Source organism: Symphalangus syndactylus, chromosome 8 (genome assembly GCF_028878055.3).
Source record: "Symphalangus syndactylus isolate Jambi chromosome 8, NHGRI_mSymSyn1-v2.1_pri, whole genome shotgun sequence".
Lineage (NCBI taxonomy): Eukaryota > Metazoa > Chordata > Mammalia > Primates > Hylobatidae > Symphalangus > Symphalangus syndactylus.
The window spans coordinates 137,349,355-137,375,139 of NC_072430.2; the positions used below are offsets into that span (position 1 = coordinate 137,349,355).

Sequence of the window (25,785 nt, forward strand, 5' to 3'; positions counted from 1 at the left end):
TTTTTTTTTTAAGGCAGGGTCTTGGTCAGTCACCCAGACTCTGGAGTGTGATGGCACAGTCTTGGCTCCCTGAAACCTCTGCCTATCCTCCCACCTGTACCTCCTGAGTAGCTGGGACTCCAGGTGTGCCATCATGCCTGGCTAATTTTTTTTTTTTTTTTTTTGTATTTTTTTATAGAGACAGGGTTTCACCATGTTGCCCAGGCTTTGTCATTTTTTCTTCTTTCTCTGAGGTAGATGTTAATCAGCTTTTTGATCTTAGAATCTCTTTACCCTCTTAAAAGTTATTGAGGGCCCCAAAGAGCTTTTGGTTTTTTAGTTATATCTGTTTATTGTATCAAGAAATCTAAAAAGTATTAGTTCATTTAAAAATAACAAACTCATTACATGCTAACATAAATATATTTTTAATATGACATACCTATTTTCTAAAACATTTCTAAAAATTTGTTTATAAAATTGGCGTTGTTTTACCTTTTTACAGATTTATGTCTTGCTTTATAGAAGGCAACTGGGTTATATTTGGTTCTGCATTCAGTCTGTTGCTATTTATTACTTTGGTTGAAGTATGTGAAGGAAAATTATCCTCACAATGATATATATATATGTATATATATATATATATAGTTGTAATAGAATTTTAATAGCTTTTACAGATAATTGCAGATATTCTTTGATATTACACTAAAATTCGACCAGCAGTGTTTTTTTTTTTCTTTTTTTGTATTTTTAATTTTTATCGCTTTACTTTAACACTGGGTAACCAAGTAGTGTTTTTTTTTTAAAGGTTAGTTGCAATATGAAATCCGAGTTATATCAATAGTTTGTCCTCTGTAAATATAAAATCCATTTGTCTATCTTCCATGTTGAATGGATATCTTACATTATATAGTATCAAAAAACCACTTTCATTGAAATCAGCACTTACCAGAAAAGCCTTTAAATATTGGAAAACTTTCTAACTCATGGTGATGAATAGAAACTTTCCAAAATTCCAATTTTTGCTTGAAAGGTCAAATTTTATAATTGGCAACAGGTACTCTGAATTGTTTTTCTTGAAGTCTCATTCATTTTGAAAAAAATATCTGCTACATACCGTAGTCTGGACAGCCGTATTGTGTGCAGCTATTCTTTCAAGTCAAAATTATGTTCTGTGAAAAAAAGCAGCTAGTGGAGCTTGTAACCCAAAACAATTGCATTAAGTATCATTCTACATGACTTTGTATGCAGTAGAAATGCATATTTCCCATTTCATCATGCAGAATATTAAAAAGATGTGTTCCTAGGGATCAAGATTAATACAGTTAATAGTTTTTACTCCTTGTCGTGGGCATTCGTAATAAAATTGGCTTTTCCCGCCCTCTCTCTTATGAGTACATGTCTCATGGCAGTGAAGAATATAGTGACTGCTGGTACAGTTTGTTGCAATTAACTTCAGTCATGCTATAGTGCCAGCAGTTTTCCCCATCACTGCACGGTCTGTGCAAGTGTCAACACATTGAAAAATGAAAATAATATTTTAGTTTTTGCAATAGAAGATTCTCAAACTAGCAAATGAGATCACAATAGTATTTTATAATAGTATTATTAAGAAAATACATCATGGATGCCCTGAAAGAGTTTGGAGGTCCATAGATTATACTTTGTAAACTGCTGCTTTGAGGAGTGGAACACGTTTCAATGTTACATTTATATATGTTACATTGATTTTTTTTAAAAAACGATTTTAAAACATAAGTGTTTGAAATTGGAATAAACACATCACTGAAGGTTTTTAGATATTACTGAGTTTTTAGTGCTGAGTAGATAAGAGTTTGTTTATAAGTTAGGATGAGTTATAATTTTCTGCTATGAAGAAAATGTTCTATGAACCTCCACCATCCAGTACTATAACTACTAGCCAGTTGTGTCGGTTGAGCACTTGAGATACTACTAGCTGGTGTGACTGAGGAACTGCGTTTTTAAAAAGTGTAGAAAAAACTTTTTTTTTTTTTTTTGAGATGGAGTCTTGTTCTGTTGCACAGGCTGGAGTGCAGTGGCATGATCTCTGTTCACTGTAACCACTGCCTCTTGGGTTCAAGCTATTCTTCAGCCTCAGCCTCCCAAATAGCTGGGATTACAAGCACCCGCCACCATGCGCAACTGATTTTGCATTTTTTGGCAGAGACAGGGTTTCACCATGTTGGCCAAGATGGTCTTGAACTCCTGACCTCAAGTGATGGGCTCACTTTGGCCTCCCAAAGTGCTGGGATTACAGGCGTGAGCCACTGGGCCCGGCCTTAACTTCTAAATTTTAACTTTTTTTCTTTAATAATAGGCTTTAGTTTTTAGAACAGTTGTAGATTTACAGAAAATTGAGAAGATAGTGCGGAATTCCAGTTATTAACATCTTACATTACTATGGTACATTGTTATAATTAATAAACCAATGTTGATACATTGTCATTAATTAAAGTCCCTCATTTATTTACATTTCCTTAATTGTACCTAGTGTCTTTTTCTGTTTCAGAATTCCATCCAGGATACCACGTTATACTTAGTCATGCATCCTTAGGCGTCCTTAGCTATGACAGTTTCTCTGTCTTTCCTTGTTTTTGATGACCTTGACAAGTTTGAGGAGTACTAGTTATTTTGTAGAATGACTCTCTTTTAGAATTTGATATTTTTCATGATTAGACTGCAGTTATGGATTTTTAGAGGAAGATTACAAAGTGCCATTTTCATCATATTGAGAGTATATATGTTAGCATGATTTATCATGCTTGATGTTGACCTTCATACTTTGTTAGGTTTGTCCACTGTGAAGTTAGTTATTCCCCCTGGTGCCCTTGAGGAACTGATTTTTTTTTTCTTTTTTTTTTTTTGAGACGGAGTCTCGCTCTGTCACCCAGGCTGGAGTGTAGTGGCGCGATCTTGGCTCACTGCAAGCTACGCTTCCCGGGTTCATGCCATTCTCCTGCCTCAGCCTCCAGAGTAGCTGGGACTACAGGCACCCGCCACCATGCATGGCTAATTTTTTTGTATTTTTTAGTAGAGACAGGGTTTCACCATGTTAGCCAGGTCGGGAGATCTCGTGATCCACCCGTCTCGGCCTCCCAAAGTGCTGCGATTACAGGCGTGAGCCACCGTGCCGGGCCGAGGAACTGATTTTAAAATTTTAGTTAGTCTTAATTTAACTTTACATAGCCACATGTATGTGGCTAATGGGTGCTGTGTCAACAGTACAGTTGTAGATAATGTTCTTCAGTTTTAAGTTTTAGCTAAAACTTTAACATCTGTTTTAATACCTTTAAAGAAGGCAATTTAACATAAAAGAAATATTAAAGCTTAGTCTTGGAATACATTGCTTTTTGGGGAGTGCAGTCTATTTACTTTTAGTAAGTTTAGTCTTTTTAAAAAAGAACTTTTCTGAGGTAAAATTTCCACACAAAATACCTTTATTTCAAGTATACTCATTAAGTGTACATTTTGATGAGTTTTCAAAAATGCACACACTGATGTAACTGTTAGTGTAATCAAGATATGTAACATTTTCATTATCCCCAGAAGTTTCCCCCAGCTGTTTTGTAGTCATTTTTCCTCCTCCACCACTGTTCTGTTTTCTTTGACTTATTGATTAATATTTGTGTCTTCTAGAATTTCATGTAAAGGGAAATCATTTTTAGGTCTGGCATCTTTTTTTTTTTCCTATTTTAATACTTTTATGTTCAGGGGTACATGTGCAGATTTGTTACATAGGTAAATGTGTGTCATGGGGATTTGTGGTATAGATTAGTACCCATTAGTTATTTTTCCCGATCCTCTCCCTCCTCCCACTCTTCACCCTCCACCCTCTGAGAGGCCTCAGTGTGTGTTGTTTCCCTGTGTGTGTCCATGTGTTCTTATTATTTAGCTGCCACGTTTAAGCGAGAACATGTGGTATGTGGTTTTCTGTTCCTGCATTGGTTTGCTAAGGATAATGATCTTCAGCTCCATCCGTGTTCCTGCAAAGGACATGATCTTTTTCTTTTTTATGGCTGCAGGGTCTGGCATCTTTTGCTTAACATAATTATCTGTGATTCATCTGTATTGCTGCATGCAAATAGTTTGTTTTTTAATGCCAAGAATTTTCCAAGGTATGACTTTACAGTATTTGTTCATAACATTATTTATGAACATTTGGATTGTCCTCAGTTTTGGGCTATTAGAAGTAAAGCTGACCTTAATTTCATGGCATAGGTAATGATTCAGAGTTGTATTGGGTTGCAGTGTTTATCACAATACTGTAAATTAGAAATTTGAATTCCTGTTAGGAAGGAGAAAAGCCAGCAGTAATTGTAAATACAGATAAGCAGTATCTGTAATTTTTTTGAAGACATGCCATAGAAAGGATAATTCACATAGAAATAATGTTTTGCAAGGTTTCATGTGTAGTGTATGGGCCAGGTAGATGTAGACAATTCCTTGGACTTTTGTTGGCTTTCTGGGAAAAAAAAAAAGTTCTTTGTTAATTCCTTAGGTAAAATGTTTAGTAATAAAGTGAATATTGAAGCCTAAGTTTGCTTTATGAAGTTTGGTCATCAGTAAATGTGTTAACAGATCATATTTTAAAAGTTACTCAAAAATGTTGGTGTATTTATTAGTGAAGAGATTTAGTATTGCCAGATGAGGTGGATGCCGAAGGAAAAGGTGTTTTCTGCTATAATAGATGGGAGAAGAATTTCCTTTTTTTTTTCTAAACCTTAAAATTCGTTTTAAACCACATTAAAGTTGAATTGAGTGATAACTTTTATGACATTTATGTTGGGACTGTAAAAGTATTTCAACAGGCCAGGCCTATGCCTTTTGTGATAATTGAAATACATTTTGTTATAAAGTAATTAAAGAATATTGCAAGTTATGAGGATAGAGGACAAATCATTAATTTCACCTCACTAATATTCGTTTGTCTTGTGTTCTTTTTGCCTTTTTTTGGACATATATATAACTATATTGTGTGCAGATGTTACTATAGCTGTCTTTTGTTGAGTGAATGTGCCACTTTTACAAGATTGCTTTCCGTCTTCTGCTATTATAAGTAGTGTGGGTCCCCCTCATGTTTGGACTTTTCCTTTTCATCTTAGCTGTTTTCTGACATTTGAAAAAAAGCATTAGAAGATCTACATTCTTTTAGCCTAGTAAATGAGTCTTCATTTGAATGTAGACCTCTTTATGGTCTTAGGAGCTGACATATTTGAATATTATTTTATCAAGATAATGGTGTTATTTGTTTTGTTTTGTTTTTATGAGACAGAGTCTCACTCCGTCACTCTGGCTGGAGTGCAGTGGCACGATCTTGGCTCACTGCAACCTCCACCTCCCGCGTTCAAGCGATCCTCCTGCCTCAGTCCTCCCTACTAGCTGGGATTACAGGCATGTGCCACCACACCTGGCTAATTTCTTTTTGCATTTTTAGTAGTAGAGATGGGGTTTCACCATGTCGGCTCAGCTGGTCTTGAACTCCTGGCCTCATGTGATCTGCTGCCTTGGCCTCCCAAAGTGCTGAGATTACAGGCATGAGCCACTGCACCTGGCTGGTGTTTTTTTTGTTTGTTTGTTTTGTTTTTTCTTTTCTAATGGCAAAAATTTAAGCAGGGAATGAATTTAATATGTTATCAGAAGACATTCATTTAAAATAGTTTAAATAGCTTTGTTTCATGCTCACTGAAGTTTTTTTTTGATACAGGGTCTCACTTTGTAGCCCAGGCTGGAGTGCAGTGTCACGATCACAGCTCACTGCAGCCTCAACCTCCTGGGCTCAGGTGATCCTCCCACTTCAGCCTCCCCAGTAGCTGGGACCACAGGCTAGCACCAGCACACCCAGCTAATTTTTTTTTTTTTTTTTTTTTTTTTTTGTAGTGATGGGGTTTTGCCATGTTGCCCAGGCTGGTCTCAAACTCCTGGGCTCAAGCAATCCAGCTGCCTCAGCCTCCCAAAGTCCTGGGATTACAGGAGTGAGCCACCATGCTTGGCCTTGAAGTATTTGTAATTGCTAAACCATTTATGATTTATTTAACACAACTGGGGCTGGGCATAGTAGCTCATACCTGTAATCCCAGTGCTTTGGGAGGCTGAGGCAAGAGGATCGCTTGAACCCAGGAGTTTGAGGTTACAGTGGGCTGTGGGCACAGCCCTGCACTCTAGCCTGGGCAACAGTTGAGACACTGTCTCTAAGAAACAATAATAATAATTGATAGGCAAAATATGGTAAATACATGCACAAATGTGAAGTTTATAGTTCAATACATTTTTACATGTATATGTACTTTTGTAGTCACCACTTAGATCATGATAGTGAACTTTTCCAGCACTCCAATTCCCCTCTCCTTCCTGTTTAGTAGTCTCCTCTTCCCATGATGAGTACTTTCTTGACATCTGTCACCGTTTATTATCTATTTGTCTTAGTCTGTTTGTGTTGCTATAAAGGAATACCTGAGGCTGGGTGATTTATAAAGAAAAGAGGTTTATTTGGCTCATGGTTCTGTAGGTGGTACAAGAAACATCTGCTTCTGGTGAGGGCTTCAGGCTGCTTAGACTCATAGTGGAAAGCAAAGGGGAACCAGTGTGTGTAGATCTCATGGTGAGGGGAGCAAGAGAGAGAGAGAAGAGGGAGGTGTCAGGCCGTTTTTAACAACTAGCTCTCTTGGGAACAAATCAAGTAAGGACTCATTACTGTGAGAGTGGCACCAAGGCATTCATGAGGGATCTGCCCATAATCCAGACACCTCCCATTAGACCTCACCTCAAGCATTGGTGATGAGATTTCAACATGAGATTTGCAGGGGTCAGATACCCAAACCATAGTACTCTTCTTGAACATCATGTAAAAGGAATCATACAGTACATGTTTTTTTCTAGCCAGCTTGTTTTTCTAAACATGATATCTGGGTGATTTTGCAGTATCATTGTGAATATCAGTAATTTTTTGTTGTTGTTGTTGTTTGTTTTTTGAGACGAAGTCTCACTCTGTTGCCAGGCTGGAGTGCAGTGGCAAGATACTGGCTCACTGCAGCCTCACTGCAACCTCCACCTCCCAGGTTCAAGCTGTTCTCCTGTCTCAGCCTCCCGAGTAGCTAGGATTACAGGCGCCCACCACCATGCCCAGCTAATTTTTGTAATTTAAGTAGAGACAGGGTTTCACCATTGTTGGCCAGGCTGGTCTCGAACTCCTGACCTCACGTGATCCACTCACCTCAGCCTCCTACAGTGCTGGGATTACAGGCGTGAGCCACCGTGCCTGACTGGTTCTTTTTTTTAAATTGCTAAGTAATATTTCATTATATGAGTATACTGCATATATGATTTACCTGTTGATGTACATTTGCAATGATGGACATAATACCCAAATGTCAGTTTTTGACAATTACAAATAAAGCTACTATGAATCTTTTGTCTTTTGGTAGAAATATAACTTCAGTTTCCTTGGGTGTATGTGTAGCAGTTTGTTATGGGATCACAGGGTAGGCATACAGTTTAGATTTAATGGATATTGCCAATCTTTTTTGAAGTAGTTGAACTAATTTGCACTAATAAAGTTGTTAATCTTGTGTTATCTTAATCCAGATCTGGCTAAACTAAAAATCACTGGCTGCTGTAGTGGGGACAGAACTACTGATTCGTTTAGTATGTGTGGAGAGTGCTAGAGGAGTTGGTCTTTTTTCTGCTTTTGGAAAAACGTAGGTAGGCAATGGGAATGGGGGCAGATTCAGGTTCCTTGGTATTCATTCTGTGTTAGTCTTGTGGCAGACTATACATAGTACTGGCTGGACTCCATCCCAAATTTCGCCATATTTTTTCTGGGTAAGTTTTGCATAGCTAGGAAATAGAGATTTGTAGTAGCACTTTTTTTTTTTTTTTTTTTTTGAGACAGAGTCTCGCTTTGTTGCCCAGGCTGGAGTGCAGTGGCGTGATCTCGGCTCACTGCAACCTCTGCCTTCAAGTAGTTCTTCTGCCTCAGCCTCCCAAGTAGATGGGATTACAGGTGAGAGCCACCGTGCCGGCCACATAATTTTTATAATAAAGATCCAGGGGGTTTTCAAAGGTGTGTATGTTTTGAGTTCTTAGTGGAATAGTGGTGGTAGCTAATCCGTCTTCAAGACTTCTGGGAAGCAGTATTCGGGAACACTGTCAAAGTTAAGTATCAGACACTGTGCTGGAATCTGACTCAGCAGCTACTTTGGTTCTCCTTGCTGATTTTACCCGCATGGGATTTACTACGTAGATTTGCCACCTTTTTTGTTGAAAGTGATTTCCTGAGCTCAGAAGTTGCTTGGTTCCTCTAGTCTGTTCCAGGCTGTAAGAAAATGGCAGGCTAAGAGGGAGAGGTCAGAGTCTGTCTTTTCTTTATTGTAAACTCAACAATAAGAAGGACCTAGGTTGATTTCTTTTCTTTCTTCTCCTGGGAAAATGTACTCAGAGGCCCACAAAGTGATAGATGAGGTCCCAAAGAGGAGATGAATAGTTAAAATTAAGAGGAAGTCATGAAAATTATAGAAAAATGTAGGGAGAAAAAGAAAAATAATTATACTAATAATCAGATAAAATAACTTATAGTGAGGTCTAAATTTAGCTCAGTTATTTAGAAGTTGACAAAAAGTCTAGCTTATAAAATATTCACTGTCAAGGATACAGTTTACTGAAGAAGACAGCTTATTGGTATTATTGCATAAGGAATATATTACTTGAAGTCACTTATGTGTAATTTTGAGTAATAGACAAAGTCTGAAAAAGCAGTTATGTAGAAATATTCTCTCAGCTGTTTGTTATATGTTAAGTTCTAGGGTACATGTGTACAACGTGCAGTTTCGTTACATAGTTGTACATGTGCCATGTTGGTTTGCTGCACCCATTAACTTGTCATTTACATTAGGTATTTCTCCTAATGCTATCCTTCCCCCCAGCCCCCCATCCTATGACAGGCCCCAGTGTGTGATGTTCCCCACCCTGTGTCCAAGTGTTCTCATTGTTCAATTCCCACCTGTGAGAATGTGTGGTGTTTGGTTTTCTGTCCTTGTGATAGTTTGCTGAGAATGGTGATTTCCAGCTTCATCCGTGTCCCTGCAAAGGACATGAACTCATCCTTTTTTGTGGCTAGATAGTATTCCATGGTGTATATATGCCACATTTTCTTAATCCAGTCTGTCATTCATGGACATTTGGGTTGGTTTCAAGTCTTTGCTATTGTGAATAGTGCTACAATAAACATGTGTGCATGTGTCTTTATAGTAGCATGATTTATAATCCTTTGGGTATATATACCCAGTAATGGGATCACTGGGTCAAATAGTGTTTCTAGTTCTAGATCCTTGAAGAATTGCCACACAGTCCTCCACAATGGTTGAACTAGTTTACACTCCTACCAACAGTGTAATATATATATATATATATATATATATATATATATATTTTTTTTTTTTTTTTTTTTTTTTTTTTTTTGAGACAGTGGCTCACTCTGTTGTCCAGGCTGGAGTGCAATGGCGTGATCTCAGCTTACTGCAACCTCTGCCTCCCAGGTTCAAGCAGTTCTCCTGTCTCAGCCTCCTGAATAGCTGGGATTACAGGCATGAACCACCACGCCTGGCTAATTTTTGTATTTTTAGTAGAGACGGGGTTTTGCCATGTTGGCCAGGCTGGTTTCGAACTCCTGGCCTCAATTGATCAGCCCACCTCAGCCTCTCAAAGTGCTGGGATTACAGGCATGAGCCACCGTGCCCCGCCTCTCTCAGCTGTTTTTAAGTCAAGTCTTTAAAATATGTGATAGACCTACTTGTTTGAAGTCCTTATCCCTAGAGTTGGAATAGCCAAAGAGAGAAAAGGCCAGAGGAGGGAGGGAAGAACCCGATCATCTTCTCTGTCAGAGTTGCTTTCAGCATGAGAAAGATATGCTAACAGAGTGGTCTCAGAACTAACAGTATTTTGCCCACATTCCTTCAGAGGCACTGTCTTTTTCTGACTCCTTCCTCAAAGGTTTGAGTGCCCCTGTCTTTCAGAGATGTGAGGACAAGTTCTCTCAGAATTCCTGAAACCTGCCAATTCCACTATGCCATGCATTCCTGTCATCATCTGTCATCGTCCAGAATGAAAGTCCATCTATTTATTCATTCTTTTTTGTAGTCTGATCTTCATACCACTCAGAGTTTCTTCTTCCCTTGACCAAATCTCTTGTTTAATTCCTAAGACTTTCCTCTTGAATTCTCTGAAATGTTATTTTTGTGTTAAACCTCTCCCCTCGCGTTCATAAGATGTTTTTAGGCTTTCTTGTGGAAACTGAAGCCCATCTGCCCTGGTAATCTTACCTTCCCTTTAGCCCTCTGAGGTTAACAGTAGATTTTCTTGCACTAGGGTATGTCAGGATGCAGAATCAGGGTCTTCATCCTTCTCCATTCACAGGCTCATTCTATTCCTTTATTAGGATGGCTCTTCTGCCTAGCTTGCTGCTGTTCCTTTATGAGTTCTTTAATATCCTTTCACACATTATCTAGTTTAGGTGATAGATCATATACGGTCAGGTTAGCCATTTTTTATCTATCTTTGTGCAAAACTCTCTTTCCCCTGAAGTTCATGCTGTCTGACAATGCATCTCTCTTCCCATCCTTATTATCAAAAAAGGACTCTGTGGTCTTACCCTTTGATTCATTGTTTTTTCTATTTTTGTCTCTGCCATTATCCTGAGGTTGCTTTAGAGTCTATGTAGCTGATCCATCGGGTTCTCCCAGGTTCCTGGTTTCTTGTCTTTTACTTTCATCTCTAGTTCTACCAGTGCTTTCATTTTTATTTCTACTATACTTGCTTTTTGGCATTACCAACATCTTAAATTTGTCAACTGTCTTCTGTTTTTACACCCTTCCCCACAGTGTCTAAATCACACTTCTGCCAGCACCCTCTACTTTGCCTTCTTATTCTTCCCTTTACCGTGCTGACAAAACCCTAACCCTGGTTTCTTGTGGGCTCTCTGCCCCATACTCAGGCTGCTAGGTTGGAGAAAGAAGCCCACAACCACCTTGCAGATTAGCTTCCCTCTTGTATTAGCCCATTTTCATATTGCTGTAATGAACTGCCTGAGACTGGGTAATTTATGAAAGAAAGAGGTTTAATTGACTCACAGTTTTTCATGGCTGGGGAGGCCGCAGGAAAGTTACAATCATGGCAGACAGAGAAGGGGAAGCAAGGCACCTTCTACACAAGGCAGCAGGAGAGAGAAGTGCCAACGGAAGCGGGAAGAGCCCCTTATAAAACCATCAGATCTGATGAGAAGAGCATGGGGGAAACCGCCCGCATGATTCAGTTACCTCCACCTGGTCTCTCCCTTGACACGTGGGGATTACAGGGATTACAATTCAAGATGAGATTTGAGTGGGGACACAAAGCCTAACAATATCACTTCTCTATCTTTATTGGGTCTTTAGAGATACTGTAGCTAAGTGCAACAAGGTGTTCTGAATTGGAGACTGGCACAGAACAAGGATGTTGTTGGAAAAACTGATGAAATCTGAATAAACTCTGAAGTATAGGTAATAGTGATGTACCAATGTTGGTTTCTTAGTTTTGACAAAGTATTGTGTAACGTAAGTTGTTAATATTAGGGGAAACTGACGGTACTTTCTGTATTATCTTTGTAACTTTTTAAACTATAATTATTTCTCAAGTTTATTTAAAAAAAAAAAAACCTCTAGCATAGAACACAGCAGCTATCAATTTCTTTAGTTTCCTCAAACCCTACCTTATCATCTTCTCTGTCATTTGCCTACTTTTCTGAGAAGATTGAAGCCATCAGTTTGATGAATTCCCCTCAGTTTCCTTTATTTTTGTTTTTTTGTTGGTTTGTTTATTTTAAAATTATTTTTTATGTAAGTTTTGTAGAGACAGGATCTTGCTGTGTTTCCCAGCCTGGTCTCAAACTCCTGGGCTCAGGCAATCTGCCTACCTCAGCCTCAGTGCTGGGTTTCCTGGCATGGGCATTAGCTTGGCCTCAATTTCCTTTTAAATTCCCCTACCCCCTTCAATAAAACTCTGCATAACCTCGGAAGCATTCGAAGTCATTTGGATCTACTTTCCTCTGGTTACAAGTAGATAGGAGTAGTTTTTGTTTCTGTTTGTTCTGTGAAACCCTCATACTTCTGCCTTCTCAGAGATTTAATTTACATAATATTTTTATTGAATTGTTAAAATTAACCTTTTGACTCTGCTAGTAACTTTCCATTGGGGATATATCTAAAACAAAAAAATGGAAATTTTCTTTCCATTCTTTCTCTTCTCTCTTCCACAGCCAAGATTCTTTTCTTTATTTTATTTTATTTTATTTTTTTGAGACAGAATCTCGCTCTGTCACCCAGGCTGGAGTGCAGTGGCATGATCTCGGCTCACTGCAACCCCGCCCCCTGGGTTCAAGCGATTCTTCTGCCTCTGCCTCCCGAGTAGCTGGGAGTACAGGCACACGCCACATGCCCAGCTAATTTTTGTATTTTTAGTAGAGACAGGAGTTTCAACATACTGGCCAGGCTGGTCTCGAACTCCTGACCTCGTGATCCACCTGCCTCGGCCTCCCGAAGTGCTGGGATTACAGGTGTGAGCCACTGTGCCCGGCCTTTTTTTTTTTGAGATGGAGATTCGCTCTTGTTGCCCAGGCTGGAGTGCAGTGGCACGATCTCGGCTCACCGCAACCTCCGCCTCCCGGGTTCGAGTGATTCTCCTGCCTCAGCCTCCTGAGTAGCTGGGATTACAGGCTTTTGCCACCACGCCTGGCTAATTTTTTGTATTTTCAGTAGAGACGGGGTTTCTCCATGTTAGGCTGGTCTCGAATTCCCTACCTCAGGTGATCTGCCCGCCTCGGCCTCCGAAAGTGCTGGGATTACAGGTGTGAGCCACTGCTCCTAGCCTTCCACAGCTAAGATTCTTATTTTTGAGATGGAGTCTTGCTCTGTCACCCAGGCTGGAGTGCAGTGGTGTGATCTCAGCTCACCACAACCTCCGCCTTCCGGGTTCAAGTGATTCTCCTGCCTCAGCCTTCTGAGTAGCTGGGATGAACCAGCGCCCGCTGCCACGCCTGGCTAATTTTTTTTGTTGTTGTTGTTGTTGTATTTTTAGTAGAGACGGGGTTTCACCATGTTGGCCAGGCTGGTCTCGAACACCTGACCTCAAGTGATCCACCCATCTTGGCCTCCTAAAGTGTTGGGATTACAGGCGTGAGCCACTGTGCCGGCCTCACATGTAAGATTCTTGAAAGAGTTGACTGCATTTGTGGTCTTCCCTTTCTCACCTCCCAGTCATGCCTCACTCCGTTGAAATCTGGCTTTGTCCCCCACGGCACTCCTAACTGCATTCTTCCAGATCATCAATAAGTTCATTTTCCAAGCCAATGAAGAATTTTCAATCTTCTCTTTTTTGACTTAAATATTTGAAACTTTTTTGTTTGTTTGTTTTAGAGACTGTCTAGCTCTGTCACCCAGGCTAGAGTGCAGTAGTGCTATCATAACTCACTGGAGCCCTGATCTAGGCTCAAACCATCCTCTCACCTCAGCCTCTCAAGTAGCTGGGACTAAGGCAAGTGCCACCATACCTGCCTAATTAAAATTTTATTTTTTTGTAGAGATGAGCTCTCACTATGTTGCTTAGGCTGATCTCAAACTTCTGGCCTCGAGTAATCCTCCTGCCTCAGTCTCCTAAAGCTTTGGGATTACAGGTGTGAGCCACGGCACCTGGCCTAATATTTGCAACTTTCAAATACTTCCCTTAAAAAAAATGTACCACTACCATCTTTGTTGTATGCACAAATTAGAAACTTAATAGGAAAAGGGAATTATCCATAATCCTACCGATTAGAAGTATTAACATTTTGGGGCATATCTATATATATCCAGTGTATTTTAAAATATTTTAAATATAATCATATTCTCTGTATTCTGTAACTTGCCTTGAACACTTAATATGTTGTTGGTAACCTTTCATGTCAGTGAAGTTTAGTTACTCATCACCTTACTCTTCCCTAATAGATTGAATTCATTCTCCTCCAGATAACTATCCTCAGTCATCTTTCTAAAGTACAAATTTTATCCTGGAAACTTTCCTGCCCAAGTCTTTTCATAACCTTTCATTTCCCTTGCAATATGAAATGCAAAGCCTTTTGTGATGTAGCCACTGCTTTACCAATCTTCACATTAGTTTTTTAGCCTATTGAACAAATTGATTATCTTCCAAAAGAACCTAGGTCTTTCTCCTTTACCCTTTCCTGCACCTCCCCCTCTACCCCTTTATCCTTAAAGACTGCCTCATTCATAGTATCTGGTTTTTGGAGTCCTTATAATACGGGTTTGACCTTGTGCGAGCTGCTTAACTTTTCTCTGTGCCTCATTTCCTCATCTACAAAATTGGGCCAAAGAATCTATGTCAAATTAAGAGAATATATATGAAGCACTTTGAACTCTTAGTAAGCACATAGTTAGCTCTCAATAAATGCTAGCAAATATTATAATTCAACAGATCTTCAGTGTTATGCTTCTCATTTTAGGATAATCTTCCCAGTATTCCCAGAGCTTACTTTGCATAGTTCATTGTAGTGCTTATCACATGGTACTCATTGTCTTTTTATTAGACTGGCGCCTTGAGGGCAGGAGTTATCATTGTATTCCTTGTTCATAATGCATACAAGTAATCTGGTTAGGGGTTACCAGATAATATTAGCAGTGTCCATTAGATTTTTATGTTGGATCAAAGAAAATATTTCATGGGATTTTGTTTAGAAAATCTACCCTTATTTATATATTTTTGTATATGAAGTGTGTTATTCTGTAGAAGAGGTTGGGGCTACTTGTAAAAGTTTGCAGACCAGAAGAGCTCAGAACATGGATCCTTTGGTCAGCCCTTCAGGTGGCCAGTAGTAGTAATGGCTTTTAACTTTTTGCAGTTTGGAGTGTAAAAGGTAAGCAAGATGAGGCTGGGTGCCGTGGCCCACACCTGTAATCCACCTGTAATCCACCACTTTGGGAGGCCAAGGCGGGTGGATCACTTGAGGTCAGGAGTTTGAGACCAGCCTGGCCAATATGGCAAAACCCTGCCTCTACTAAAAATACAAAAATTACCTGGGTGTGGTGTTCAGCGCCTGTAATCCCAGCTACTGGGGAGACTGAGGCAGAAGACTCGCTTGAACCTGGGAGGCAGAGGTTGCAGTGAGCCGACATCGCACCACTGCACTCCAGCCCCGGTGACAGAGCTCTGTCTCACACACACACACAAAAATCATATGGGAGCACACCCTTCTCCCCACCCCCAAATACCATTTGTTAAAAATTTTAAAAAGAGCAAAGTAAATAAGCCACAGTGGTACATGCCTATAGTTTCAGCCACTGGGGAGGCTGAGGTGGGAGGATTGCTTGAGCCGAGGAGTTCAAGTCCAGCCTGGGTAACAGTGAGACCCTGTCTCAAAAACATAAAAGTTAAATAAATAAATAAATAAAATAGTTTTTAGTTTTTAAATAGGTCCTATAGCTTTTGAGGATTTGAGATTTCTACTAGGTTAAAATTTATTTTAAAATATACGTGATAAGATTTCGAAAGTACAAAAAGATAACTCAATGGAAGATAGATCTTGCCCACTCCATACCTCTAGTTCTTCTTTCTAGAGGACTGTCACTTAGGTGAACTTTAATTTTCTATAAAGAAATCATATTATACACTAAGCACCTGTGATTTTAGAAGTCTAGTAGAGATAAAAGCATAAATATATGAATAAAAGGTTGTTTATTGCAGCATTGTTCATAAAGGCAAAAAAGTCATTCATGTCATCCATTTCTGTGGAATGTTACACAGCTTGCTTTTTTTTTTTTGGCGCAGAGTCTTGCTCTGTTGCCCAGGCTGGAGTGCAGTGGTGCGACGTCAGCTCACTGTAGCCTCTGCCTCCTGGGATCAAATGATTCTCATGCCTCAGCCTCCTGAGTAACTGGGATTACAGGCGTGCATCACCACACCCAGCTAATGTTTTGTATTTTTAGTAGAGACAGGGTTTCACCATATTGGCCAGGCTGGTCTTGAACTCCTGGCCTCAACTTGATTCACCTTCTTTGGCCTCCCAGAGTTCTGGGATTACAACATGAGCCACTGTGCCTGGCCCATTATACAGCTTTTAAAAACTGCAACTTAACTCTTTATCTGTTTATTGGAAGTTTGTCCATGCAAATATATTGAGAGAATTGCCTGTCTCAAAATAAGGTATATAGTATGATTCTTGCTTTATAATAGCAAATAGCTAATCCCCTTTCCCCACCACATATATGTGAACATGTTTGTCTGAATGTGAAGTATGGAGGCATACACACTAGGCTGTTAACATGTTTACCTCAGGAAATGGGAATAGTGGGGAGGCAAGAGTAATTATGAACTTCTTGGAGGTTAATATGGGTCTATTTTAGTTATAGAGAATGTGGTGAGAATAGTACCTTGGGGGAGAAAACTAGAGTCAGTGAATTTGAGTTTAGTGAAGGGTTTGGGCTAGAGATCTCTACCTCTGTAATCTTTCTCTTTCTTCCTGTATCAGTCTGTACAGTGATTGGTGAGGCTTTGTTCTTGTTCTTTCTTAAGATTTCTGCTTTGGGGTAGCCTTATTCAATTTTTGGTTGTAACTGTATGGATTCACTTCCATTAAATCTGTGTCTTTCTATTCTGATTACTCTTCAACTCTAGGTCTTTTGGATAGCTCCTCAGTCAAGCACCTTGCACTTATTTTGTTCAAAACCATCCTCAATATCTGTCCGCCTAAATTCGTTTTTCTGTTTTCTGCTTCCTTTTAAGCTTTATAATACACATTTGAAAAATACCCACAACATTGAGTCCTATAGATTCCATTCCATTTCTGTATCCTGTGTTTTATTTAGATTTTCCCTTCCAGAGGGAGCAGTGCTTTTACACTTTGGGAACTATTTTATGGAGTAGGTGTTTGAATAGATCCTTGGTTTTGTATGAGCCATTCTAAGGGAGGGAGGTCAGGCTTCTGGGGGAAGGGTATGTCATAGCACAACTAAAGAGGAAGGAAAATGCAGTGGACGGTAGAAAGTTCTCATCTGGCTTTGAGTTGGGAGGTGAAACAATAGGAGATTGAGTTGGGGAGGGAGGCATGGGTTGTCAGATTGATGATACATAGTAGGTTCGATTGGACTTTTTTAGAGGAGTGTAGGCCATGATCAGAAAGGTGCCTTAGGAAAATTGATCTTGAGGCCCAGTCAGGGAAGCAAATGAGAACTTTTGTTATAATAATCCAGACATACATTAATACAGTTTGGACTATAATGAAAGAGGAATTGCAAGAGGAATCTTGAAGGAGAAGTAGGCTAAATTTGAGACAAAATGACTGGATATAAGGGATGGAGTAGAGAGTGTTTCAGATGATCTGGGCTTTTGAGACTGGCTGACCAGTAAACTGAAAACAGTAGTGCCTTGATAATGTGATCAGTCAGTGATCCCATGCCACATTGGTCATGGGAGAAAAAAATCAAATTTGTAATTAATTGCTGGGTGGGATCATCTCTCCCAGCCAGTGGCCGGTTACAAATTTGTGGGCAGATTTTTTAATTGCTGTTGTTAAAATGACACCCCTACTCTCTGCATGCCCTCTTTGCCATTCCGTAATTTAGAGGGAAATAAAGATGGGCAAAGAAATATGAGGATAGTGCTGGTAATGGAGGAAAAGGGAGATCATAGTTTCAACAAAAAGAAGGGAGGTCATAGTTTCAACGAAAAACGGTCTACAGAGGCAGGATTGCATGATGGAGCAGAGCGTCCAGAGTCTGGTTCAAATCCTGAATTGCTTTATAAACTCAGAGCCCTTTCCTTTTCCTTTTCTCTTTCCTTTTCCCTTTCTTTTTCCTTTCCCTTCTCTTTTTCTTTTCCTTTCCTTTTCCTTACTGGGTCTGGCCCTGTCGCGCAGGCTGGAGGGCAGTGGCATGAACAAGGCTCACTGCAGTCTCGACCTCCTGGGCTCTCAGTCCTCCCACCTCAGCCTCCCAAGTAGCTTGGACTGCAGGAGCATACCACCACGCACAACTAACTTTTGTATTTTGTGTAGAGATGAGGTTTTTGTCGTGTTGTCCAGACTGTTCTTAAACTTCTGAGCTCAAGTGATCTGCATGCCTCAGCTTCCCAAAGTGCTGAGATTACAGGTGTGAGGCACTGCATCTGGCCTCCAGAGCTGTTTTCTAAAGGTCACAAGTCTTCTAGGCGTTTGAGCTGAAAGCATTTGGATAGTTGGGGTTTAAAATGTTGCCCTAAGCTCCTTTTAACACCTCATTACATCCTTAGAAAAGACTATTCAGAAATAATGCACAGTTTCCATTCCAACTAATTTAGAGGCAGAGTGTAAGACCATGCCTCTAGTACGTGTAAATACATTAAACCTGGGCTCATTGAAATTGATTTGGAAGGAGCTGTCTGGGATGGGCAACTCAGAATTAAGAGAATACAGTATTTTTAAGTGCATAAGTTAGATTTCTCCAGCATTCATGCCTCTTAGATTTCCTGCTTTGAATCATAAAGAAGAATGAGCAGAACACTGTTCTGAGTAATGCAGGTCTCTTTCTTTGATAATTAAATAACTTGGTTTATTATTTTTAGTTGTTTTTTTTTTTTAATTAACCTGTCAAGCTTTTATTTAAATGCCATGACCCAGAATGGATTTTAGATTTTGTTGAAAGCAGCCACATCCATGGACTGCGCATAGTCCTCAAAAGCAGTGATCTGCTTCTCCAGCATATCTGTTCCAACTTTATCATCTTCAACTTCACAACGTATTTGAAGTTTCTTAATTCTGTATCCCACTTGAACTAGTTTAGATGATCCCCAGACTAAGCCATCTGCTTGAATGCCTCTGATGCACTCCTCTAATTTCGCCATATCTGTCTTATCATCCCAAGGTTTCACATCTAGTAAGATGGAAGACTTGGCAACAAGTGCCGGTTTTTTGGCTTTCTTTGATTCATGTTGTGGAAGGCGTTCTTCCCTTAGCCTCTTCGTTTCTTCACTTTTCTCCTCCCATCAGATCCAAAGAGATCAGTGTCATCATCATCTTTACTATCTTTAGCTCCTCTTCCTATAGTGTCTTCCATATCCACAGGACCATACTTGCCCAAAGCTTTCTTCACTCCTGGAAGGCTGGCCTTTTCTTTTTCGTAAGACTTGATGTGATTATACCAATGAAGGGCATAACACAAGTCAGCAGGTGGTGGGCGGGACGCTGCTTCAAATACTGCCACATCTGCTTGTGATGCCACATACCCCTCGATGTAGCTCTTGTCCACCAGGTAGTTGTTGAGCACCTGGAGGCCGGCAGGGCTTTTCAGGTCTCCGAAATCCATGGCATCAGCTGTATCTGAGAGCTGAGGAGCAGCAGAAAGAGCTCAAGTTGTGGGCGCCCTGCGCTGAGACAGGAAAAAAAATATTCTTGGGTTTTTAAGAGTTCTTCAGAAATCTTTACTTTAGGGACCAGGTGCAGTGGCTCACGCCTGTAGTCCCAGCACTTTGGGAGGCTGAGGCAGGTGGATCACTTAAGGTTAGGAGTTCGAGACCAGCCTGGCCAACATGGTGAAACCCCGTCTCTACTAAAAATACAAAAATTAGCTGGGTGTGGTGGTGCATGCATGTAATCCCAGCCATTCAGGAGGCTGGGGCGGGAGAATCACTTGAACCTGGGAGACGAAGGTTGCAGTGAGCCAAGATCATACCACTGCACTCCAGCCTGGGCAATAGAGCGAGACTCAATCTTAAAAAAAAAAAGAAATCTTTACATTAGGAAATAATTTTCTTGTGGAAACCATGTTGTAAATGGTAGTTGGGTTCCCAGCTCAAGACATTAAAAAATCTTCTGAGCTCTTAATAGTTGTGCATTGTAGTAGTTTTGCAGTACTCAAAGATTTATAGGTGCAATGATAAAGTAGACCCAAACAGGATTTCCTTGCTTGTTATTGTTCCTTAGATGCTGCTTGAATCTGGGGCTTCGTTTATATTTCAAGACTGCTGCCTGTAGGGGCTCCATCTGTATCATTTGTGTTAATAGTGACCCTGGAGTTTTGTACTTCCAGAACCTATGTGAGCATATGTGATGGCCTTGTAGTAAGTTAAAGGGGAAAAAATTAAATCACTAACAATGAATTTAGTATTTTCACAAATAGCAAATACCTTGAATTGTAGTTGAGATTTACCTGCTTTATAAATTCAGTCTGATTTAAATCCTGACTTGCTTTATAAATGCAGAGCCATTATTCAGTGCCCTAAAATCCTCTACGGGTTTGAGTTTAAAACTTGAGTTTAAAACATTTGGCTAGATGGGGCTTGAAATGGTGGTAAAACCGTTCCTTCAGGATGTTTAGTATTAAAGAAAAACCTTACAATTGATGTGGTCTCTACAGCTCTAGTTGATGTAGTCTCTTCATCTCTGTTTGTCATCCAAGTAGGTCCACATACTTTTAGAAAACACACTGAATTGATTTATGTTACAAAAAGTCGTAAGGCTGATGTGTAAGCAGTGATGCCTGTTTCAGTTTAACAGTGGGCACCTTTCCTGGGGTCTGATCATTGCTACCTTGACAAGTCATTCATTTGGAATGTACCATAATTTTAATTGAATCGAACATGTGTCAACTATAAGATTAATCATTTTGTGCGTTACTGCCAAGAAGACCCTGGCACATCTGGCACAGGCTTTTCTTGTTAGAATTATTTTATATTTTTTAAAAAAGCTCTTTTAAACTTATTTAGCAAATAAGAATGGATTTTTATTAAACAGTATATCCTTTTATTGCATGTATGAAAATGAAAATAGAAGTAAAATAAATTTGTTAAGATAGTCCTAAGATTTCTGGGTATTTAGTCTGACTTTTCTAAATCACTTTTCAACTTGGCATCATAGAAGTCTCCTGCTTTCTTCCTCCCGCTCCCCACCAGTCGTTCAAAGTATTGGTGGTGCAGTAGTTAAGGGAATGCTCTATTACTCTGTCATCAGTTTAAAATTTAGTCATTTGATGCTTGTGAAGATTTTAAGAGCAATATAAGCTATTTAATTTTCAACCCCTTTTAGTACTTCAGGGCTGCTGCATGTGGTTATATGGGTTGTGCAGTGTCATCAGTATCGGTAGCAAACGATAACAGACTCCATTGGCTTGTGTGTTTTTTCCCCCCTTTCTTTCTGAGGTCCTGTAAATCACTTGGAATCATTCTTTGAATGATGAATAGTTACTTCACTAATACTCCATGGCTGTATTTGCTTCCTTTCAGTTATACAATAAATTTAGTTTTGATACAGAATCGTATTATTTTGAAAACATTTAAAACAGCAGTTTAAAAAATTGGCCCTTGTTCAGACAGCTGTAACACAACTTGCACCCAGATAGTAGCAGTTGTAACTTGGCATCAGTTTTAAGATGCATTCTAATTTCAGAAAAATTGAAATGTTTAAAAAAGTGTTTTCTTTTTTTATTTTAATTTTTTAATTTTTTTTTTTTTAGTCGAGACAAGGTCTCGCTTTGTTGCCCAGGCTGGAGTGCAGTGGTGCAATCACGACTCATTGTAGTCTCAAGCTCCACAGCGTAAGTGACCCCCCCCACCTTAGCTGGGACTACAGGCTCGCACCATCATGCCCAGCTAATTTTTGTATGTTTTTGTGGAGACAGGGTTTTGCCATGTTTCCCAGGCTGGTTCCACCCACCCTGGCCTCCCAAAGTGCTGGGATTACAGGTGTGAGCCACCATGTCCGGCAGTTATTTATGTTTTCTTTGAATCACCAGTTGTTTTAAGAGATGAGGAGGGGCTGGGCGCAGTGGCTCACACCTGTAATCCCAGCACTTCGGGAGGCCAGGGCAGGCTGATCACGAGGTCAGGAGATCAAGACCATCCTGGCTAACCTGGTGAAACCTTGTCTCTACTAAAAATACAAAAATATTAGCCGGGTGTGGTGGCACGCGCCTGTAGTCCCAGCTACTCGGGAGGCTGAGACAGGAGAATGGTGTGAACCTGGGAGGCGGAGCTTGCAGTGGGCCGTGATCACGCCACTGTACTCCAGCCTGGGCGACAGAGCGAGACTCAGTCTCAAAAAAAAAAAAAAAACAACAAAAACAAAAAAAGTGATGAGGAGGGTACTAAGTTTACCTCAGTTTTAGTCTGGTTTGCACCTTTTGTGTGGTGGGGGAGCAGGGAGTCAGGGTCAAGTAAGAACATGATAATCTCCCTTGGAGTCTGCTTGGTTGACATAGGGCTGGAAGTATCTTTCAGAAGGAAGGCAGGTAAATGAATAGCTGATTATGAAGGTTAACACACTTTTACTTTGCTGTTTCTAAGCTTTAGACATATTTGTAGTTTATTATTTTTTAGATCATTTAAACAGAGGCAACATGGTGATAAACGGAGAGAATCCTTAACTTGGTCCCCAGTGCCATGTGTGACGTATCTTAGAGATATTTTACAGTATACAGTTGTCCGTCAGTATCCATGGGGATTCGTTCTAGGATGTCCTTCAGATGTTAAAATCCTTGGATGCTCAAGTCCCTAACGTAAAATGGCATAGTATTTGCGTATAACCTATGTACATACTTCTATATACTTTAACACCTCTAGATTACTCATAATGCTTAATACAACATAAATGCTGTGTAAATAGTTGTTCTGCTGTATTGTTTAGGGAATAATGACAAGGAAAAGAAGTGTCTATACATGTTGGTACAGACGCAATTAAAAAATTTTTTTTCCATCCGAGGTTGGTTGAATCCATGGGCTAGAACCCATGGATATGGAGGGCCAGTTATATTTACAATTTTTATAGTATTTTCCATTTTTTTAAGCTCTCATATCTTAAGATTACTTTTGAAATGTCACTTGTGAAATTCATTAGTTTATTATTTTAACTTGACAATCTGAAGCAACTTTAAAAAAATTTATATTTTATTTTTTTAAAAACTTTTTTTTTTTTTAAAAAGAGATGGAGTCTCACGATGTTGCCCAATCCAGTCTTGAACTCCTGGGCCCAAGCCGTCTGCCTGGCTTGGCCTCCCAAATTATAAATTTATTTTTATTTATTTATTTTGTAGAGACAGGGTCTCACTCCATCGCCTAGGCTGGAGTGCAGTGGCAGGACCACAACTCACTGCAGCCCCAAACTCCTGGTATCAAGTGATCCCTCCACCTCACCCTCCCAGGCAGCTAAGGCTACAGGCATGTATGACCATGCCCAGTTGATCTTTAAATTTTTTTTTTTTAGAGACCACATCTCCAACTCCTGGACTCCAACGATTCTCCCATCTTGGCCTCCCAAAGCGCTGGAATTAACAGGTATGAGCCACCTTGCCTGGTGGTTCCTGGCCTGATCCAAGATAATTTTTAAAAGAAGCAGTAGGCTCAAGAGGCTGAGACAGGAAGATCACTTGAGGTCAGGCCAGGAGTTGGAGACCAGCTTGAGCAACATAGTGAGACACTGTTAAAAAAAATCACTAGGGTGTAAAGTGCTAATAAGCAGAAGGTGAGGAGAGTTGTGGCAGAAGCTATGTGATAGGTAAGGAGGGTCCTTATTTTAATAATCTTTGATGTACCTCATGGTGATAGGGGAGCCATTACTAGGAAGTAATAGGAACTAAAATGTAAATCTATTGCCTTTCATTCACTCCCCATTGTTCCAGGGATAAAGGGAGAAAATCCTTAACTTAGTCCCCAATGCCCTGTGTGGTCTGTTCCTACCTCTCTCACTAGCTTCATCTTAAACTATGCCTCCTTCCCCCAGATTAACATAGAAAGGTGGGGAGTCAGAATATAAGGGTTGATTTATTCATTTCACTTTGCCTGCTATAGTATTGTTTTAAGTAGGAATTTCAAAATCTCATTTTTGTGACTCTAGTTGAGAGGAGCATAAATAAAACACTCTCTAACTGTACTTTCTGGCCTGGAATTCCACATTTAATCTCAACTAATCGTATGGAGATATTTTTCTCGTTAACAGGTTTCTCCACATATAAAAATCTATTGTAAAAATACGGAAAAGAATGGCAGCGGAAACGCAGACACTGAACTTTGGGCCTGAATGGTGAGTTTTCAAAATCTCATTTTCTTTGGTATTGGATGACTAATACAGTAGTAAAGTATTTGACAGGCGCTAGGTGGTTTATAAATGTGCATGTTTTTGAGACTTTTGCTTTATGTGCCTCGCTGAAAACAATGTGTTAGTTCAGGAATAAATTATATTTGGTAAACGAGTGTATTCTATACTTAATTAAAATTTTTTTTCTTTGGTTATATATGTAATGATGGCGGGAGTCCCCCCCCCCCCAGAAAATTATTTTCTTTTTATTTGAGTCATTGTCTAAGTGCACATACAATTTTATGTAAGTATAATTACAACATTTTTATGTCTGTATGTTTTCTGCTACATTGTTTTGTCATTGCTATTCATAGATTCATTTGAGAAATAGTTTTCATTGAAGTATTATTTGAAAGATGGGCTAGGCAGGTAGTTCAGTATTATACTGGCTGCTAACAGTAGCCTATCTAGGATTGAGTTAGCATTGGACATAATAACGATTAATTGACCTTTGAGTCTCTTACAGATGTGTTTGGACTCCGAATATGGAATTCTCATGGAATTTTGAGATCCATCACATTGTAGTATGGCTTCCCCTCCCTCCCCTCCTTCCTTTTTCCCCAAAGTTGGTGATTGAAGATCCTCTCTTCAGTGGCATCAATAATAATAATTACTTTTTCTATTCAAACCTCGGGCAACCCCTTTGGTAATATTAGAAGCAGTATCTAAAGTAGATAAATTGGATTTGTGTCTTAAACTCTTGGTTGTTCAGGTGGGAGTGGTTCAATAAATGATGCAGACTTCCTGTAGTAACTCTATTTGAGGAGTCTTATTAACTTACCCTATTAGAAATATTTCTTTTTATTAATATATGTAATCTCGAAGTTTTCTTAACCTTTATAGCCAGCATTTGGAGACTGAGGAGAAATCACTATTTGAAGTTCTAAGAACTGATGGAACTCCTGTATTTTGAGAGTTTATTTAGAACATGTTAACCTAAGTAATGCTGTACTTGTTTTAGTTATTCCTTTATATTTTTAAAATGATTTTCTTATTATCAAATTAATATGTTTCTAAAAAAATTAGAAAAAACTAGTAAGCCAGAAATAATTTCAACATCCATGGTACACACTGTAAATATCTTGGTGTATCTTTCCAGGTGGTTTTATGTATGCTTATTTGTATATATATACACATTTATTTTTTACAAAAATGGGATCATACTGTACCTTCAGTTTTGTAGCCTACTTAAAGAAATAATCAAATCAGAAACATCTTTTTTTAATCAATAAATATTTTCTGTTGTATTAAACGGTTGCATTGTATGGATGTACCATCATTTATTCAACTAGTCCTCTAGATGTGGCATATAGAAGCTGTTCTTGATTTTTCATTATAAAAATATTTTTAATGAACATTTTTATAGTTAAATCTTTATTTCTACCTTAATTCCTTTTATCAGGTGGATTTAAATTCATATAAGTTACTTTTTAAGCCATTTTGTGTGCAACTCATCTGCCTTTATCTAGAATTTGTAACTGCTTCTCTTTTATATTTACATACCCTCATGTCTCTTTATAAAAACATGGTTTAAATTATCAGCTAATTTAAGGAAGTTGTTTTTTTCAGCATCCTGCTGTTTATAGGTAACAGAAAGGGAACACTAGGAATTTAGACACAACAAAAGGGAAAAGAAAAACTGATGATATTTTAGGATCAGTACACATTTAGCT

The 25,785-nt window shown here is 39.3% G+C and overlaps 1 protein-coding gene and 1 pseudogene across 28 annotated transcripts in view; one reads left to right on the forward strand and one right to left on the reverse strand.

Annotated features, from left to right (window-relative positions):
* GIGYF2 (GRB10 interacting GYF protein 2) overlaps positions 1-25,785 on the forward strand; it is a 163,350-nt gene that overhangs the window by 14,850 nt on the left and 122,715 nt on the right. For 16 of the 28 annotated variants that reach the window (XM_063645250.1, XM_063645256.1, XM_063645262.1 and 13 more), the window contains one exon: positions 23,975-24,058. In XM_063645250.1, coding sequence (XP_063501320.1) covers positions 24,018-24,058 — 41 coding nt within the window. In that variant the 5' untranslated portion in view covers positions 23,975-24,017. Of the gene's footprint in view, positions 1-21,502; positions 21,579-23,242; positions 23,314-23,974; positions 24,059-25,785 lie in introns of those variants that run through there. The other 12 variants (XM_063645274.1, XM_063645266.1, XM_063645264.1 and 9 more) reach the window with 2 other exon arrangements.
* LOC129488594 (elongation factor 1-beta-like) lies at positions 18,644-19,387 on the reverse strand (annotated as a pseudogene).